Source organism: Cydia pomonella, chromosome 22 (assembly GCF_033807575.1).
Source record: "Cydia pomonella isolate Wapato2018A chromosome 22, ilCydPomo1, whole genome shotgun sequence".
Classification (NCBI taxonomy): Eukaryota; Metazoa; Arthropoda; class Insecta; order Lepidoptera; family Tortricidae; genus Cydia; species Cydia pomonella.
In genome coordinates this window covers 12,960,062-12,980,392 of record NC_084724.1, presented here as the reverse complement: position 1 = coordinate 12,980,392, position 20,331 = coordinate 12,960,062, and the positions used below count along the sequence as shown (strand labels likewise).

Sequence of the window (20,331 nt, the reverse complement as noted above, 5' to 3'; positions counted from 1 at the left end):
GTCCGCGGACACCAAGAACAAGAACTCACGTGGTCAGTATGTCGTAGACGGTGTAACGCGCGAGGTACGAGTGCGTGTGCAGCCGCCGCAGGCTCTGCGCCAGCAGCAGGAAGCGCCGGTCCGCGGACACCGAGAACGACGCCGGCTCCAGTACTCTCTGCAACAAACGGAACATGTTTTACCTCTTGTATCTATAAGAATTCCTGGTTTTGCATTTCTTTCAAGAAACTTTTTGGAAAGAAGTTCCTTATCGGACGGTTGGTGGATGCTGTTAAGGATATTAATCAAACACCAAGTTCGGGCTGAGACTGACTCGTACTTTATTTGCTTACCCACATGCATGATATCACAAATATCAGATCTACCCACAACCTCCTTTTTATACAATGAAATTACTATATATATTATCCTTTTCTAAAGAAACAAAAAAATGATATAACTTAGCAATTAAGTACATTCCTACATATCTATGTAAGACGCCTATTCTTACACCTTACACATGCATTTTCAACATCTATTCTTTACAAGAATAAAGAAAGATATGAACTTAAAAAATAAATACATAATTTTAATCATGGAATTATCACTATTTTTATTAACATTAATAGAATTTATATTCATTGTATTTTAAACAATAATGATATTTATTCAAATCTATAGAAATTTATAAAATGACTGCACCTGAAAATGGTTTCTGTATAAATCATAATTTTATTTTAATTGGACATTTTAACTGTAAGAAGGTACATGTATGTAAATAGTAGGCTACATTTTCATTGTTATACGTACATACAACATAATTTATGAATTAACATGCATTATTATTATTATTTTTTATTAATGATAAAACGTATAGTAATTATTATTATTACCTACAAATTACAATTTACCACGGATTTATTATGATAAGATAACACGTTTTCATTAATGGGTAACATTTTAAACATGATATAAAAAAAAAAAAAACATAAGCCAAAGGCATTGTTCATTACAAAGTGACATTTTTATACAGATGTTTTATTTATTTATAATAATTATTACATTTGAAAGTATTTATTTTTACCATGACTTGGTGAGTCATCACTCTGCACGTTTAGTAGCCCCATCGATCAGGTGGTATGACCGTCCTGCCGGAACGAGTAATATAAAGATTATTGTTTGCATTATTATCATTAGACACTGGGACCGGCCGAGAATCGATTGCAGTGCAGTCGTCCGACCGCTGCATAAGTGATGTATTCGAGAGTGACGTCATCGCGGCGTTATCAGTTGGAATGTCGTCATAAGGCAGGAGGCACACAGGGCTTTCAGATTCAGAATCCGAACGATTATCGGAATCGCATATTAAGTGACGCCGGTTTCTTATTAAAATCCCTCCTCCTATTATTTGTACTGCATATGATCGTATTCCACGAATCGATTGCACAGTACCGTTGACCCACCTTTTATTTACCCTAACTTTTACCTTCTGACCTGGTACAAGAGGAGTTAAATCGCGAGCACCTTTATCATAATAGTCCTTTTGTTTACTCTGCCGTAGTTGAAGCTCGGATCTAACATGCTTTGGAACTTTAGGTTTAAGAAGTTTCGGTGGGCAAGGAACTATACTTCGCAATTTGCGGCTGTTAAGTAATTCGGAAGGAGAAGCGAGTGAACTACTTATAGGGGTATTCAAGTATTCCAGCAAAGCTAACCTAAACTCTGTACCCTCGACCTGCGTTTTCTTGAAAATCTTCTTAACCGTTTGAATAGTTCGCTCCACTTGCCCATTTGACTGGGCGTAATGGGGCGAAGAAGTGACATGCTGAAATTTCCATGATTGAGCAAATAACTTAAAGTTTTGGGAACTGAATTCAGGGCCATTATCAGACATAACTATATCTGGAATCCCTTGGCGACTGAAAATCATCTTCATATGTTGAATTACGTTATCAGATGTCAAAGACTTTAATTCTACAACTTCTACATATTTGCTGTAGTAGTCAACCACTATTAAATATTTTTTATCATTCCAGTGAAAAAGGTCGGTACCGATTTTTGACCATGCTCTGCTAGGAACCTCATGCGAAATGAGTGTTTCCTTTCTATTTTCATTTTTAAATAATAAACAGGGTTGACAATTGTTGATTAAGTCTTCTAACTGTGAATTTATATTTGGCCAAAACATTATTTCACGAATTCTCAATTTACATTTTTCAAGACCAAGGTGACCAATGTGCACCCGCCTTAACATTTCACTACGCATAGCGGAGGGAATAATTATTCTATCACCCTTCCATAGCATACCGTAAGCCTCAATTAATTCATCCCGGTATCCCCAGTAGGCCCTAACCTCATCACATACCTCTTGTTTGTTATTCGGCCACCCATTTTTTATATACTTTGCCAACAATTGTAATTCCGTATCCTCTCGTGTTAACCTCTGAATTTGCAAAAAATGTGTGTCTACAAGCGGGTTACTAACTGCCACAGCACAAACTTGCGCTCGGGCATCTAGGTGATCACGCGGTTCTGTTATCGGCGCACTGGCCGGTTCTACAGCGCGCGACAGCGTATCGGCTATGAACAAATATTTACCGGGCTTGTAAATTAATTTAAAGTTGTACGGTTGTAGACGCAAAAGCATTCTCTGTAGACGTGCCGGAGCCGATGCGATTGGTTTGCTAATAATACTGACAAGTGGTTTGTGGTCAGTTTCTATAGTAATATTGCTTCGACCGTATATGTACGTATAAAATTTTTCGCATGCGTACACGCAAGCCAAGAGCTCTTTTTCAATTTGAGCATATGATTGCACCGTTTTTACAGGCATCTACTGAAATCACTACGGGGGTGTCCAAACTGTAATATTGTAAGATAGGAACACTTGTCAAGCATTCTTTAAGACTATTGAATGATTTTTCGTGCTCATCATTCCAGTGCCATTCCACTTCTTTCTTAAGAAGCTGTCTCAAAGCATGATTCCTATCTGATAAATTGGGTATAAAATTACCAACATAATTAACCATACCTAGAAAACGTTCTAAGTCCTTTACGTTTAACGGACGGGGCATATTTCTTATCGCGGACGTGTGCGCATCGTCAGGGTAAATGCCGTGAGGGGTGATCTTATGACCTAAATATTTAATTTCCGATAATCCAATGTTACATTTATTTAAATTCAGTTTTAAATTTATTTCTCTGCATCTGTCCAATACCATTTTCAACCTACGGTCATGTTCCTCCTTAGTGCTCCCGTAAATTAGTAAATCGTCGACAAATAAACATACACCTGGAATATCATCGAAGTGCTCATACATTTTTTATGAAACACTTCCGATGCAGATGAAATTCCGAAAGGAAGACGCAAGAATTTATATCTACCGAAACTGGTATTAAATGTACAAAGATCTGTACTATCAGCATGTAATTTTAGTTGCCAGAAACCCTGTTTGGCATCTAAAGTACTGAAATACTTGGATCCACCTAGGTTAGCTGTAATTTCGTCCAAAGTAGGCAGTTTAAAATGCTCGCGCTTGATTGCTAGATTTAAATCACGTGGATCCAAACAAATCCTAATGTCCCCGTTGGCCTTTCTAGCGACTGTCATGCTGCTGACCCAATCTGTTGGGCCCTCAACCTTTGCAATAATTCCGTCTTTAACCATTTCGTCCAATTTACACTTTACTGAATCTTTCAAGGCCACCGGAAGCTTCCTAGGTGCATGCACCACTGGTCTAGCGTTTTCGTTAAGCTCAATTTTATAATGCCCTGGCATACAACCTACCCCTTCAAAAACGTCACTGTACTCTGTAAAAATACTATGTTTAAAATTACTTTCCACATCACTTTTTACCTCCAATACTAACTTTACTAAATTTAACTCGCGACATGAATCACGACCTAAAACAGGTGGCGAATCTACATCGGCTATTATAAAATCTACAATATAGCCAAGATTTCTGTGCTGCACCTTTAAATTACACTGGCCTACAACTTTAATGCCCGTACCAGAATAACCCGTTAATCTGACTAAAGACATGGCTAACTCTCGCTCATGTAAGCCTAAATCTCGCAAACAGGAACGCGGGATGATGTTAACGTCGGCCCCAGTGTCCAGTTTAAACTTAAACTTACGATCATTAATCGTCAAATCGACAGACCAATCATTTTGAGAATCAGAAAGATAATATACTACTCGTACCTGATCGGTTGAGTCATCCGCTCGAATCTCGTAAATTGTGCACATCCGGGAAAAGTGATCAAATCGGTTGCAGTTCAAACACCTCTTTCCTGCAGCAGGACATCTAGAGCTCCCATGTTCATAACCACACATTGTACACCATGCACTACGCTCACTACCACGACCGTGTTTATGCGTCAGCTGATTTCGTTGCATGGGTGGATCCCAGCGCTGCTCTGGCGCAGGCACGGCTGGCTGGTGAGCGGGCGGCGCACGAGGACGGGATAGCTGCTGCCTACGACCGCGGGCCCACCCGCGCGTTGCACCTCGATGCGCGGGCGCTCCTCGCCGAGATACCCACATTACCCGATTTACATCACTACTATCACTATTCTCTTCACAAGCCGTTTCCCGCACTACTCCTTGATGCCCAAAATAATCTCGTTGTACCGCATAGGCATGATGCTCCACAGATTCTTTTTTTATGGCTCCGGCCTGTACCTTCGAAATTTGCGCAACATTACAAATATCTAATGATTTCTTCAGAGTTAAATCTGGTTCCCGTAGTAGTCTTTCCCGAATCGCGTGGTCCTTTATTTCACAAATAAGTCTGTCCCGAATTAAAGTCTCCATTAGGTCTTTAACCCCTTCAGACCCGGCGTCCATATCAATGGACATTACTGATATTTTTTTGTAATGTGACCCAGTGTTGTTCTAAAGGTAATGTAAACATTTAGCCGTGCTCTTTAGTTAATGTGAATTGTTTATGCTTCATCAAGTTCTAAGAAAAATTATGTGGGTATATCGAAACAATAAGTCGAATGTTGACGGCAGCCATGAGTAGACGCAGTACGGGTAAGCTAACTTTGTTCAATTATTTTCTTTGGCAAATTGATTGTTTATGAATATAACATATTTTTTTTCAAGTAGGTTGGACGTTAATGTTTGTATTTATCTAAAAATCTAAGTAACTTTTATCAATATTCCTGGCAAAATATGAGTAACTTTGTTTGTCCACTGGAATGGACATTAGGATCCGACTGTAAATAAAAAAGTGTACAAGTAATATATTATGTTACTAAATATTATTACTTTTTCTGTGTTTTAGTACTTGAAGTACTTGATTTATCAAGAAACAAAGACGTTGCCAGTCTGCTGGATCTTCTAGAAAATGGTACGCTGTCAGACCTCGACGAAGAAAGTGATGATGAAATTATACAGCCCGGCTGTCCCAAATCAAAACCTAGCAAGGGACATTTTTTGGTAAAATACGTTTTTCTAATAAACCTGCCTCAAATTTTGAGCTGCGTCGAATGCAAAAACACCTGTATTCCTATCACAATTAGAATCAAAGTTAAGAGACCTATCAAACCTAGCAAGTGCATATGTTACCTGCAAATATAAAATTCAAAATACTAGTAAGTAACATTTGCAAGCTTAAAAACCTATTAAATGTGCCATATACTAGGTTTTTGAATTTGAAAACGGAGCTTACTAGGTTTTTAAATCCGAAATAATCCCATACTAGGTTTTTGATTTTAAAAATTGCCTAAGTGTAGAACAAGGAAGTCAAATATTATAATAAATAAAACCTAGCAAGTAAGTAATGAGTGAAATCGGCGTTAAAGGTCGCCGCGTCCCGCCGCCCCGTTTGCGATTCGGGATCGGGAACAAGTTTCAACTTGAAGTTTGTAGTTGGTCGTACTTTGCGTTGCTGCGCGGGCGCATACATAATGATTAAACATTACATTTCATTTCATATTTAGGCTGACAATTGTACGGCCCAAAATAGAAACTGGACTCTGTATACGGCCTTAGCTACTATTGTCAATACAGAAAAAACGGTGGAGTCTGTAACTTTGAGTTACTTAACAAAAGGACATACTCATATGACTGCGGATTCGGTTCACGGAAACATAGAAAGTAAAATGAAAAAATAAGGAGATGTCTTGGACTGTAAAGATTTTAAGGATGTCGTAAACAGTTCGAGGAAATATATACTCTTAATTGAATCCACAAATTTCAAGAAATGGCCAAGGAAAAAAAGACCACCAAGAAAGAATGATGATAAAGATTTGACGAAGTCTTTCTTGCTCAACCAAGTTGTTAGAGTGAAATTTGTTGTTGGCTCAAAAAATGTTTTTTACAAGACATCTTTCAACGAGCCATTTGCAGAGTTAGATTTCCTGCCCAAAACCTATAAAGTAACAGAGCTTCCCATAAAAATATCAGGTCCTCGAGGCATTACAGCACTACAAAAACCGGCCAAGAGCATGTCAGGCCATGCTCAGAGTAGGGTTCCGTAGTTACTCTTCCGTCACAATAAGCTAAACTGGAGCTTGAAGTATAGTAGATTGTTAGCCAAGGGATGAACTGTGGATGTACGTCTTTTAACTATGAAGGGGAAACTTTTTGCGATAACTCAAAAACAGCTAAACTGATCATGTCTGCTATAGTTTTTGTTTAATGTCTTTCTTAAGCTCTACTTCCACGATTTTTTTTCATATTTTTTGGACCTATGGTTCAAAAGTTAGAGGGGGGAGGGACACTCTTTTCTTTTCTTTCGGGGCGATTATCTCCGAATATATTCACTTTATCAAAAAATATTTGTTTAAGACCCTTATTAGTTTTGGAAGACCTTTCCAATGATATCCCACACTGTCGGGTTGAAACAATGGTTTGCAATAAAGGAAATAAAAAAACAAAAAAAAAATTCACCCCCCCTTTACGTGTAGAGGAGGTACCCTAAAAAAATATATTTTATAATACGACTTTGTCGGCTTTATTGATTTATATATCCATGCCAAATTTCAGCTTTCTAGCACTAGCCTCGGACAGACAGACAGACAGACAAACAGACGGACATGGCGAAACTATAAGGGTTCCTAGTTGACTACGGAACCCTAAAAAGGACATTATAGTTGCAAAATTAGTGCGTAATGCCAGAAACAAGGCGTGATTTTTGGTGTCAACTGCCGATTAACAACCAATCGATTGATCTCCAAACTGGGGGCGAATTAATGCCTGAAGACGCTTGGTTATTGATTAATAAATAACTCTTTTTTCAATATATTTTTCTTGTTTTTTTATGGTCTTACTAAATTTATAAATATTATTAATATGAAAGTTCGAATGTTTGTTTCTGAATCTCGCTAAAACGCCTAAATAGATTTGCGTGAAATTTAGCACACAGGTAGTTTATAAGCTAGGTTAACATAAATAATAGTTTTGATCCTGGAAATCATCTCGTCGTGGGTGAAAGAAAACATGGAAGTTTACGCGGCGTAGTCGCAGGCAAAAGTTGGTAGTATTCCTGAATAATGTATACCTACTAGATTGCTAATTCTACAAATTATCCGTTAAAACAAATAAAAATCCTAGTCCAATTTAATAACCTAGTCTTTTGCTAGGTTTCATGCTAGGGATCTAAAATTAAGCATCAAACAGAACCAATTCAAAAACTTAGTAAGAGCACTTGGTAGGTTTTTATATTGTAATTGACAAAACACTCCTGTCAATTTTTTATAGTCAGTCGTTAGTAAGGCACATAAAACTTGTAAAAATACACATAAATTTAGTTTGACTAATTCTTCTTGTAAAGCAAGTTATACTTCTTTATATGTAAACAAGTCTTGTGTGTAAAAGGTCTTTGTGTCTGAATTTTTCAACAAAGAGTTTGTTTGCCTCTCCTGTAAAATTACTCTAAATGCACTTACTAGGTTTTGATTTGGGACAGCCGAGCCAGCATCATCAACGTCAACTCGTGTGGGTAGTGATATTGTACGCCCAAATGAACCACAACCACTCGAAGAAAACTTGGAAGTTGAACAAGAAATCGAAGAGGAGGATGAATCAGTAGTGAGTGGATCAAATAATTATAGAACTAATAAAAAAACTAACAAACCAGATATCACATGGAGAAAGCATCTTCAATTGGAAACTCCTGCATTTGTCTGGTCATCTTCACCAATATCAGAAATTGAATCACCATTGGCACCGATAGAATACTTCAATAAATATATTCCGGAGTCTCTGCTAGAAGAAATAGTTTTTAATACCAATTTATATGCCAACACAAAAAACGTCCTTTGACCATTTACTTAGCCTGTACCGCATTTTTATAAGGTCTAAAAAATGGACGTTGCGAATGATATTTCACGCGATTGACTTGGCGGTGACTAACAGCTGGTTAGAATATAAAGAAGACTGTCAAGTTTGTAAAATATTAGACAAAGATATTTTAGACCTTCTGCATTTCCGACAACGAGTAGCTGAAGCTCTAATAAAAATGGGACAACCACTTCTTTCAAGAAAAAGAGGACGTCCATCTAGTTCTGGAAACAGCAGTCCAATAAATACACCACCTAGTACACCGAAGAGTCGCCGGTGTATCGAATTTAGGCCAGCTAGTGAAATACAGTACGACACTGTCGACCATTTACCAGAATACGACAGAAAAAAAGAAGCTACAAGGTGCAAAAAACCTGGCTGTAAAGGCAAAACACATGTCTACTGCCTAAAATGCGATATACATTTGTGTTTTGTAAGTGAAAGGAATTGTTTTAGAGCATTCCACCAAAACACATAATGAGTTTGCTTTTTTTCATTTTTTATACCAAATAATAATAATAAAATATTAAAAAAAACGTGTTACATATTATTTTAGTACCCTTAATGCCCAACTTAAAAACCTCACATAAACTAATACATATATACAATTAAAGCAACAGTTAAGTCCTCCTGTCCATTACAATGGACACAAAAATATCTAGAAAATAATAAATCAAAAAATTTTTTTTTTACCTAAAATCGTTCATTTAGACCATAAATATACAGTTAATTGACAGAAATATTTTTTTAAACACAATCTCGTAATTCAGGTTTGAAGGGGTTAAATTCACACGAACTCGCCAGTTTTTTTAACTCGAACGAATATTGTTCGATAGACTCGCCTTCCTTTTGATCGCGAGTAAAAAATCTGTGCCGCTCAATAGTTAGATTCTTTTGAGGTAGGAAAAATGAGTCAAACTTATCTAATAACTCCGAGTATGTCGTTATCGATGCTTTATCAAATTGCTCATGCACTTCCCGGCACTGCTCGCCGATGATATGTAAAAGGATGCTTAATTGCACTTTCTTGTCTTTCTTCGACAGCTCACATGCTTCATAATAAATGAGAAATGAGTTCTTCCATTTTTCCCACTCTTTTGATAAATTTCCCGTCGTAACATTTTCTAAACTATTAACGAACAAAAATGGCGGCGGCGGTGGCAAAATCGAGTCCATGATTATAGTTAACACAATTACTTTCACAAATTGTCACCAAATCGTATCTCCTACAGCACGTATACAGACAGTTAACTACGTGAACCGTAAAACACAATTACTTTAAACAATTTTCAATGTAGATTCTTTTATTTCGGCTGCGCCATGTTAAGGATATTAATCAAACACCAAGTTCGGGCTGAGACTGACTCGTACTTTATTTGCTTACCCACATGCATGATATCACAAATATCAGATCTACCCACAGATGCGGGGCTAGGCAAAAAAAAATTGTAGGATTTGATGATTGAAAAGCTTGATTAAGTAAAAAAAAGTACTTTTTCTACGAGTCATCCAACATAATACTTTTTTACTATAAAACCTAAATAATTAATGAAAATTGGTAAGTATCTCAGTAGACAAAAATGTAGTTCAAAAGACTCCGTAATAGCGCGACTCCGTGCGACCCTCGCCCCGCGGCCGTTTAATTTTTTCTATGGGAGCGTGGCGACAGGTGATTGGCCATTTTTAGGGTTCCGTAGCCAAATGGCAAAAAACGGAACCCTTATAGATTCGTCATGTCCGTCTGTCTGTCCGATTATGTCACAGCCACTTTTTTCCGAAACTATAAGAGCTATACTGTTCAAACTTGGTAAGTAGATGTATTCTATGAACCGCATTAAGATGTTTACACAAATATAGAAAAAAATCAAAAAAATTTGGGGGTTCCCCATACTTAGAACTGAAACACAAAAATTTTTTTTTCATCAAACCCATACGTGTGGGGTATCTATGGATAGGTCTTTAAAAATGATATTGAGGTTTCTAATATCATTTTTTTCTAAACTGAATAGTTTGCGCGAGAGACACTTCCAAAGTGGAAAAATGTGTCCCCCCCCCCCCCCCCGTAACTTCTAAAATAACAGAATGAAAAATCTCAAAAAAATATATGATATCCATTACCATGCAAACTTCCACCGAAAATTGGTTTGAACCAGATCTAGTAAGTAGTTTTTTTAATACGTTATAAATGGTACGGAACCCTTCATGGGCGAGTCCGACTCGCACTTGGCCGCTTTTTTATATTTGCTGTTATCAAATTATAAAATATCGTATCGAAATGAATCTTATAGTTGAGTTGGGGTGAAATACATGAAAAGTACGCAATTCTAGTTTGGCAGAAATCTTCAGTCAACAATTACAGTCAAGAAGTAGAAAAAATATTTATAAATTTCTCGGAAGAAATAACTTACATTCTAATTTATTACAATTAAAATTTCTTAGACATCTCACGATGTTGCTGCTGTTATTACGAACTGTTGAAAAACATTAATATGTTTGCACCTAAATTAAAAATTATGGTTTCTTTCATAATCTACCTCATAGAACCCCGGGAGAAATCGGCGCAAACATGACAAATTATTTAATGCATTTAGTGCCGGGTAAGGATTGAAGCTGGCATCGCTAATTTAATAAATTGCGCCCGTCACCTGTTTAATCCATGCAATAAATTTTCAATTAGATTGGTAATTTAGATATTATCGCTGAATACACGTCACGTCACGCGCTTGGATTAATTCTGAAAATCACGGCTGTGAACTAGATTGGTTCATAGTTCTATTGAAAGTTTAATTAATAATATAGAGGGCAATTAGTCTGCAAGATAACTACCTAGTGTTGTGGCTATGTACGGTCAGCAAAACTCAGCATACAAATAAGGGTGCTAAGGTAATAGTTATGCTGTACATAAGGCTGGGAAAATCTAACTATAGACATCAGTCCGACCAACGACGGGGCGAGAGGTTTTGTTATGTTGAGCCATACTCTAAGTGAACGTGTACATATCTTACTGGAGAACCTTTTATACAATGATGGACGTAGTTTAGGAATAAAACCGGCCAAGTGCGAGTCAGACTCGCGCACGAAGGGTTCCGTACCATTATTTATAAAATATATTTTATTTTGTTTTTAGTATTTGTTGTTATAGCGGCAACAAAAATACATCACCTGTGAAAATTTCAACTATCTAGCTATCATGGTTCATGAGATACAGCCTGGTGACAGACGGACGGACGGACGGACGGAAGGACGCACACCGAAGTTTCAGTAATAGGGTTCCGTTTGACCCTTTGGGTACGGAACCTTAAAAAGGAACCACCTCTAATATATATCGTATCGTTCACGAAGACTGTATTGTAATGTTATTAAAGGTTATATTAAAAAAAAATCACTTTAATTCAGACAAAAGTCCATAATAATACAATAAGGTAAAAATAAGAACTAAAATACAATAAAATTAAAACTTATACTAATAGTTGCTTCAGTCGATAGGTATGACTAGTAGAATTTATTTACATTATTATTGCATTTTATTTACATTATATTTGAGAAATCTGTGCGTCATTGTGGATGGCACGAACTATAAATACTTACATAATACATAGAAAACACCTATGACTCAGGAACAAATTTATTCGTGTGACATTGTGTTCAGTGTGTGGCATTTATTCGTGTGACATTGTGTTCAGTGTGTGGCATTTATTCGTGTGACATTGTGTTCAGTGTGTGGCATTTATTCGTGTGACATTGTGTTCAGTGTGTGGCATTTATTCGTTTGATCCGTACTTATCGCGAATAAATGCCCTTACCAGGATTTGAACCCGAGATCATCGGCTTCATAGGCAGGATCATTTACCCGCTGGTACAGACAGGTCGTCAAAATCAAGTCTTTTTGTCAGAAAGTTCAAATCTATACAATACAATACAAATACACTTTATTGCACACCTCAATACAGAAACAGTACAAATAATACAACACATAAAGAAGAGGTAAACAACGGGCGGTCTTATCGCTAAAAAGCGATCTCTTCGAGACAACCTTTAGGTAGCGGAATTAAAAAAAAAATGTTTTGTCAGTAGGTGTTCCAGATGCAATAAAAGAAGTCTAGCACAGAATAAACACAAAAAACAATATATCATATACAAATATAAATAAAAAAGATATATAAATACATATACATACATATATTAAAATACATACTATATATATAATATCTATTGACAGTTTCTTTTTATGATACAGGAGGCAAATGAGCAAACGGATCACCTGATGGTAAGCGATTACCGCTGCCCATGGACACCTGCAACACCAGAGGGGTTGTAAGTGCGTTGCTGGCCTTTAAGATGGGCGTACGCTTTTTTTGTGGATTGGATCCTTTTCCCAAAATTATGTCCTCGTGCAACCATTTTGTAATTTTATCTATTAGTATTTGGCGAATATTTCAGATTTAATGCTAAATGGAATTCGTGTTTCAATTAATTGTACATAATTTAAATAAAAATGCAATCCACTAGAATTAGACAATCAATTTGTTTTCAAATCGAATATGTCAGAATATTATAATAATAATTTAATTTAATTTATTGGATATTTGAATTGTTTTGATTATTTTTATACTGTTTTATTTTACTGTAATTGAATTTGATTATTATTATTTATTATCTTAATTGTACTTAAATTTACATAGACCTAATTATATATTGTATTACCTTCTGACTTGTAAAATTTGAAATTTTATCAATAAAGGAATATGAATATGAATATGACACAGATGTATATATTCATCTACTAGGAAACTCCAGCCATTATATTATAATTGTAAATTATTTGTTACCCAAATAAACATTTTCATTTTCATTCATTTTTCATGTCATACCTCTCAATGTTTAAATACACGGTGTAACACGAGGAACCTGAGAGATTTTAACCACGCACTTCTGAGGGCAAAAGAAGGAAAAAATGTAAAACTTCTTTAGCGGCGCTGTGCTCTTTTTGTGATGGCGAAAAAATGTTAAACTCGCGACAGGTTCACGTGACCGTCAGATTGAAAATTCGTAAGACGGACACGTGACATCATGGTGACGTGCAAATTGAATGTCATCGAAGCCTGGTTACTTTTGAAAAATCGTATCACATTCAAGTGTGACATTTTATTTTCTTCATAATCAAAGTGCTGTCATAACGGTTAAAGTTTAATCTTTGTTAATTGTGTCGTATTGTATCTTTGTGTTGTTGGGTGTCCATGATTGTAGATACTCAAATTTTTCCTTACTAAAAAGTTAAATAACAGAAAAGTAGCGCGATTGTTTTACTTAATATGAAGATGAACGATTCATTAAAAATTTACTGATTGTGTAGGCTGTAGTCCTGCTCACGTCTCATGAATTACTCTGTATATGTTATATACATTTAGTCATTTCAACCCCATCGCACCCGAACAGGGATTTGTATTTTACGTCCACCTTGTTAGATTTTACAATCGTTGTTATTTTCGTAATCAGCGACCCGATAAACCATAGAAATAATACCCATGTTGATTTTTAGACTAAGTCAACATATTCCCCCTTTTATGGATTGGATTCTCAAAAAATCTGAAACACGTGTTTACTCATTTATCGTTTGGAATAATCTTGTTTCCCCATACAAATTTTGGACCTCCATTTCAAATTTTAAATTTAATTGACGTAATCGGTCGGGAGTCGGCGGCCTCCAAGGGTTAATAATAAATCAACAGTTCACCATATAAATACGAAACTTACCTCAGTTATTTCACTGAAACTATCTATCAAACATCGCGCTGTCATAAAAGCTAAACACTCGAGCTCTCGGCCGATATTGTTACCGCCGTAATAAATTGGGGCCGTCCAACAAGTGGGCCCACTACACGTCTCGTATAGCCACAGGCCAGAGACTAGTCAATATTCAAGACAAACAACCTCGACACACCGCGGTTCTCACATGCATTTTTACAAGTTTGCAAGCTTTAATTTTACTTCCCCTGTTTGTATGTATGATCACAGACTTTAATTGTTGATCCATTTAGGGTTAAAACTAATTTGTTGATCCATTTAGGGTTAAAGCTAATTTGTTGATCCATTTACGGTTAAAGCTAATTTGTTGATCCATTCAGGGTTAAAGCTAATTTGATTGTCAATACTAATGGTATGAAATGTCCAATGTAAAGTAAACCCTAAATGACTCAACTATTAAAGTTTGCAACTGTAAGAGTATGTTATTTGATCCACTTTCCGATTTCCGATTGAGCTGAAATTTTGGCAGTAAATTGGATGACAATGCAATATTATGGTACTATCGAGCTAATCTGATGATGGAGACAGGAGGTTGTCATGGGAACTCTGTAATAAAACAACGCAAACTAATTGTGTTTGGGAATTATCTCGATGAGTATTATAGTATAGTTGCCTGTGGGAAGAAAAATACACTCAGCGATAAAAGCTTATGCCAAAAATGAAATTGTTGCCAAGAACTTATTCTATTTTAGATTTATATTTCCGTCGCCTACTGGTTTTATGACTTCTAAACGTAAAATTCGACTTTCCTGGCCGTTGTCATATGCAGAAAGGCATAATATAAAAAGCACTTTAGGCATATTCTTAATAGCGCCATTTAGTTTTAAGGTTTTTCAAACCTTTTTCAAGTATAACTGCAGTCAATCAAGTCCAGTTTTGCGTTTTAAAATTATAAATAGCAGTAGTGTGGCAGTTTTCATACGCACATAACTAAAATATGTACTTAATTTTTAATGTTATCTATAACATGATCACGCGTCTTCGGTTAGTATTTAAGTTTATTTGTTATTGTATAACACAACTTTACGTTAACGTTTTTGGATAGTAATCATATTGTATGCATTCCACAGTGCCTTAGTGTCTCACTGTAATACTGTGTAATCTGTTTGAATAAAAAAAAAATTGACGATACTCGTGGCGTTGTATGGGACTGTCAGTCTTCTTTATTTACTAGATTCTGCATAGGCTGCGTGATAGCGACATATTCTTTGTCGACGGTTGGACTTTTAAACTTTTGGTTCAAGCATTTATTAGCGACCATGCCTTTGTAGTATAGTTGTCATTGGGGAAAACAACTGTCAAAATGACATTCCATATATCACAATGAAGGTGACAGTCCATTTCTGACCGCAGCTGCACTACTGCTCCGACATTACTGCAGCGGCCTGAACGCGTCGGTGTTATTGTCAATTTCCATAGTAAAATCAATGACGGTACCGACTGCACGTAATATGGTAATTTTAACGTATTTCCGACCGCAGCTGCACTACTGCTCCGACATTACTGCAGCGGCCTGAATACGTCAGTGTTATTGTCAAATTCCATAGTAAAATGATGACAAGACCGACTGCACGTAGCATGGTGATTTTTAGTGTTTGGTGTACATACGACCGCAACTGCGAACCGCACGTCAAATCTTTACAGAAATGTCTTTGGTCACAGATATAGTAGCTCTAAGCAAAGAGGATATAACCACTACACTCTAAGGAGTTTATTACACCCGCGGATAATAAACAACCCCGGTAGTTTCTGTGTTTCGCGGTAGTTCCTCTGTATCTTGGCGTTGCTCTTATTGTTTTTTTTAATTTTTCCTGATAAATTCATTAAATAAACAGTTCTTTCCTTTTTTCGTAGTTTTCCGAGAACAGCTATAAGCTCGAAAGGGCAAGAACGATAGAGAGGCAAATATACAATTTTCAAATTAAGATTTTCATGGTAGGCAATAAGTAGATAGTAGCTATGTATGTATGTATATATAAATTATTTACAAACTAATAATAGTGAAAAAACTAGAAAACTAGTTCGCCTTTGTATTAATGATGAGTGTTTTTTTCCTGTTTTGTGTTCATTTTTGTACAATAAAAAGTTTTACTACTACTACTACTAAATTACAGGACGCACTTATGTGTTAGAATAAGATCGATGTAGGTATGCTAACCATTATCGTACAATCATGTACACATAGCATAAAAATGTGACAACATAATATTTCTATGATGATTCTAATACTGAACGGAGTGGTCGTATGCAATTTCCTCTCTCTTTCCTCTTTCTCTCTTTTTCCAAATGTTGACTGAGAAAATGTTTCGAATGAAATAGCTTACTCTGTATCCTCTGTATTTGTGTTAGGATACTACGAAACCACAGTAGATTACATTTTTTAGTGGCAACAATGGTCGCGCACTGTGCGGCTTAAGAGGAATTTCCTCCCGCGGGCGCTCCGGCTTTAGTATGAGCTCCCTGCCGAGGTTTTTCTGAAGGTCTACAGTAGGGGTTCTTGAAAAAAGAAGTGTACAGGTTTTTAAAGGGCCGGCAACGCGCATGTATCACTTCTGGAGTTGGAGGCGTGCTTAGGAGTTTCAGTGATGCTTATATTTAACAGGATTAATTACTGAATTCTCGCTGACAGTACCGTGGCACAGTGAATTTGGCGTGATAAAATGTGAAAGTGTCGTTATAGCATATTATATACACCGTGGGTTGGTAAAATCCGACAGATCTTAAACGCATTCCTGATCAAAAAATGTTTAGTAAAATTCGGAAAAAAAATGTTCTGTTTTTTCTTTTAGCCGGTTTAAAAGCTATTTTCTGCACACAGCACGTTATTTCTTTCTACATCTTGGCGAAAAAAAAAACATTACAACGAAGAAGTAAAGTTTTCTTAATTCATCTATAGATCAAAATTGCGAGTGTTCTTTTTAGTTGAGTAATGTTTGTCAGAAGGTATGACTAAACCAAGTGACATAGAGGCAGCGCCGCAGCAAAAAAGGCGTTTTTCACAAAGTTATTGCAGAAACAAATTTTCGCAAGAATTGCCATTATCTCTGAAAGAAGACCGATTACAGAAAATTTGTATGATATTTTAGCCTCTAAATGCGATTAAGAATACAACTTTAAATCTATCAGGTTTTACCAGCCCACGGTGTATAATATCGTGACACTTTCTCACTTTGTCATTTCAAAGCCATTTCTGAGATAAAAGAAGCAATAATTCAGTTGTATTACCTAGAAATACAAAAGGCAAAGTTGTTGTTTAACACCTCATGGTAGCATATGGATACTCAAACGTAAGAAAAATTACAAAATTGAACCACAAGAGAAGCGACAGCGGTTTTAAAATAAAATTGTATTGTCAGTTGCGGGGACTTCAAGGCATGAGGGTTAAATAAACTTTGCTACAGAGCGCAACACGAATTTATTTTATCACACCATCACGAGGAAAATATTTATTATTTCAATTAATTTATTAAATATTCTTTCTATCAGCCCCTTGCCTAACGTAAATAGCTTTCTTCATAAAGGATTTCTTGTCTCGCCCATCAAGTTTTATATGGTCTAGTCATAAACTGTATCTGCCACGACCACGAGTGCCGTCGCCCATGGACACCTGCAACACAAGAGCGATTATAAGATTTAAATTTGTGCTTTAGTTTGAAATAGGAAACTGGACAATATTAAGTGTAAATTGCGTAATTATAGAATAGAATAGAATAGAATAGAATAGAATTATATTTATTCAGACAATACATCATCATATAGCTCTTACAAATCAATTTATTCGTTTATTATTTACTTTTAGGTAACTAATGAAAGATTGGTTTAATATGAAAACTCAGAAAGATAAATCTGTAATATTTTGCTAACACTGAACGACTGCATTGGAGAATTTATTTTGTCGCATCGCCATCTCCGAAACCCACGAATCCCTTTGCAAAAATAAAGTAAACCCGGGATAAAAGAGCCTACCTAGCTTTTTGAGGGGACGTTTATCGCAGACTTCTACATCCAGGCGGTACTAGGCCACCAAAAACGTGCAGACACCACCGGCTGGATTTGGCTGGATCACGTGATGCAAGTGGATCAAGTGCGCATACCGTATCCATCACGAGCAACATGAGTCCCGCTCTCGTCGGGTTGCTGTGTGCGGTGGTCACGCATTTAGTCAAGAGGATGGGGAAGATAATTTCAAAATGTTAACTTACCTTAAGTGAAGAAATATTTCTCCTCTACATTCATTTAATTCGAGTAATTTGGTTGTATTTCTTCAATTTGAAGTTAAATTGTTATTCATTTAATCGGCAAACAAACGATCACCAACAATATCTGGTTTTTTAATAATATTGCGTAGCTGCCTTCGACTGAATGTGACTTTTGTAGAAAGGCAAACTGTTTTTCGTTTTCGTGTACCATGTAGCATTATCGTCACTTACTTCTTCTCGTAAAAAATACAAATAAGTAAATTAGTAATTTTATTTATACGTCTGACAGTGACATTATTCATTGACTTTGACAATCAACTGACGAACGCTGCCGCGACTGCACGCCGCAAACAGCAGCAGTCGGCCGCTGCAGTAATGTCGCACCAGTAGTGTCGAAACGGTAGTGCAGCTGCAGTTGGAAATGGACTGTCACCTTGAGACTGCACAATACGTTCATTTGAGGCCATTGTTCCCGGTAGGATATTTTAACTAGTAGTTATTTGTTATACAATGGGGCAAAGTTCTAGTTCAATAGCTCGTGCCAACATGATACCCGAGCAAGCGGATGATTCCAAAATTACAAGTTGCAATTTCAAGCTCGAGGATTAAAGAAATTTTGCCCCCGAGTGAAACACAAAATTTTTCACCACATAAAAAGTCTATCAGCCAACATAAATAACTCAAAATTTGCATCAAATTACTTTGCTCCACATGTGGATAAAATGCAACTTCCTCGTCAGTTTTTGAACAACCAAGAGAGCCTTTACCAGCTGCGTGTGGTGAAAACATATTTTAATACCTAATGATGAGTATCAGATAAGGTGCGTGGAATATGCTTTTTAATTATGTAGCCACAGATAAATTAATCACAATAAATAATATGTTTTACAGCGAATCTGAACTGTAATTTATGTATGAATCACTGATTACACTGAATTAAATTATTAACTACAAGTCTTACTGAAATTGATAAAAACTTGATGAAAACTTCACTAGAATAATCTAAAATGCAATAAATATCTTGGGTCGGTTAATAGCAAAAAAATGTTACGTAATTAAGCATAGTTAAGGAGGTGTCATTCGTTTTATGTTAATTGATTCCATTGTGTTGCGAAAACTAACCATGTAAATTGTACTGTATTGTATTAATTGCACTAAATTCATACACAAATGAGTTTATAGTGAGCATACGCCAACACACATTCATGCAAGTAACTTAAATATAAACTGCTTAATTATCGCTTGTTAAACATTAAATAAAACCGGCCAAGAGCATGTCGGGCCACGCTCAGTGTAGGGTTCCGTAGTTACTCTTCCGTCACAATAAGCTAAACTTATAGTAAATTATTAACCAATGGATGAAACGGTACCTTTCACCCGAGTTAAACAAATAGGCAAATTTACATAATCAGTATCTAATTAAAGTAAGTCTTTATACTATGAAGGGAAAACTTTTTGCGATAACTCAAAAACAGCTAAACTGATCATGTCCGCTATAGTTTTCATTTAATGTCTTTCTTAAGCTCTACTTCCACGATTTTTTTCATATTTTTTGGACCTATGGTTCAAAAGTTAGAGAGGGGGGGGGGACACATTTTTTTTTTTCGGAGCGATTATTCTCGAATATATTCACTTTATCAAAAAATGTTTCTTGAAAACCCCTATTAGTTTTGAAAGACCTTTCCAACGATACCCCACACTCTAGGGTTGAAGCGAAAAAAAAAATTCACGCCCACTTTACGTGTAGGGGAGGTACCCTAAAAAAATTAAATTTTTAGATTTTATTGTACGACTTTGTCGGCTTTATTGATTTATAAATCCATGCCAAATTTCAGCTTTCTAGCACTAACGACCACGGAGCAAAGCCTCGGACAGACAGACAGACAGACAGACAGACAGACAGACAGACAGACGGACATGGCGAAACTATAAGGGTTCCGTTTTATGCCATTTGGCTACGGAACCCTAAAAAGTGCAAAAAATACCCCACATAAGTATAAGAGCTGTAACAAAACTAATAGACGCCCTCAAGCACGCCCAAATACAAAAATGGCG

General features: G+C 36.3%; 1 protein-coding gene across 2 annotated transcripts in view; it reads right to left on the bottom strand.

The window, feature by feature from the left end:
- The window catches only part of LOC133530242 (dipeptidyl aminopeptidase-like protein 6), a 238,466-nt gene that overhangs the window by 63,363 nt on the left and 154,772 nt on the right, over positions 1-20,331 (bottom strand). For both annotated transcript variants that reach the window (XM_061868119.1, XM_061868120.1), the window contains exon 5: positions 30-157. In XM_061868119.1, coding sequence (XP_061724103.1) covers positions 30-157 — 128 coding nt within the window. The remainder of the gene's footprint in view (positions 1-29; positions 158-20,331) is intronic.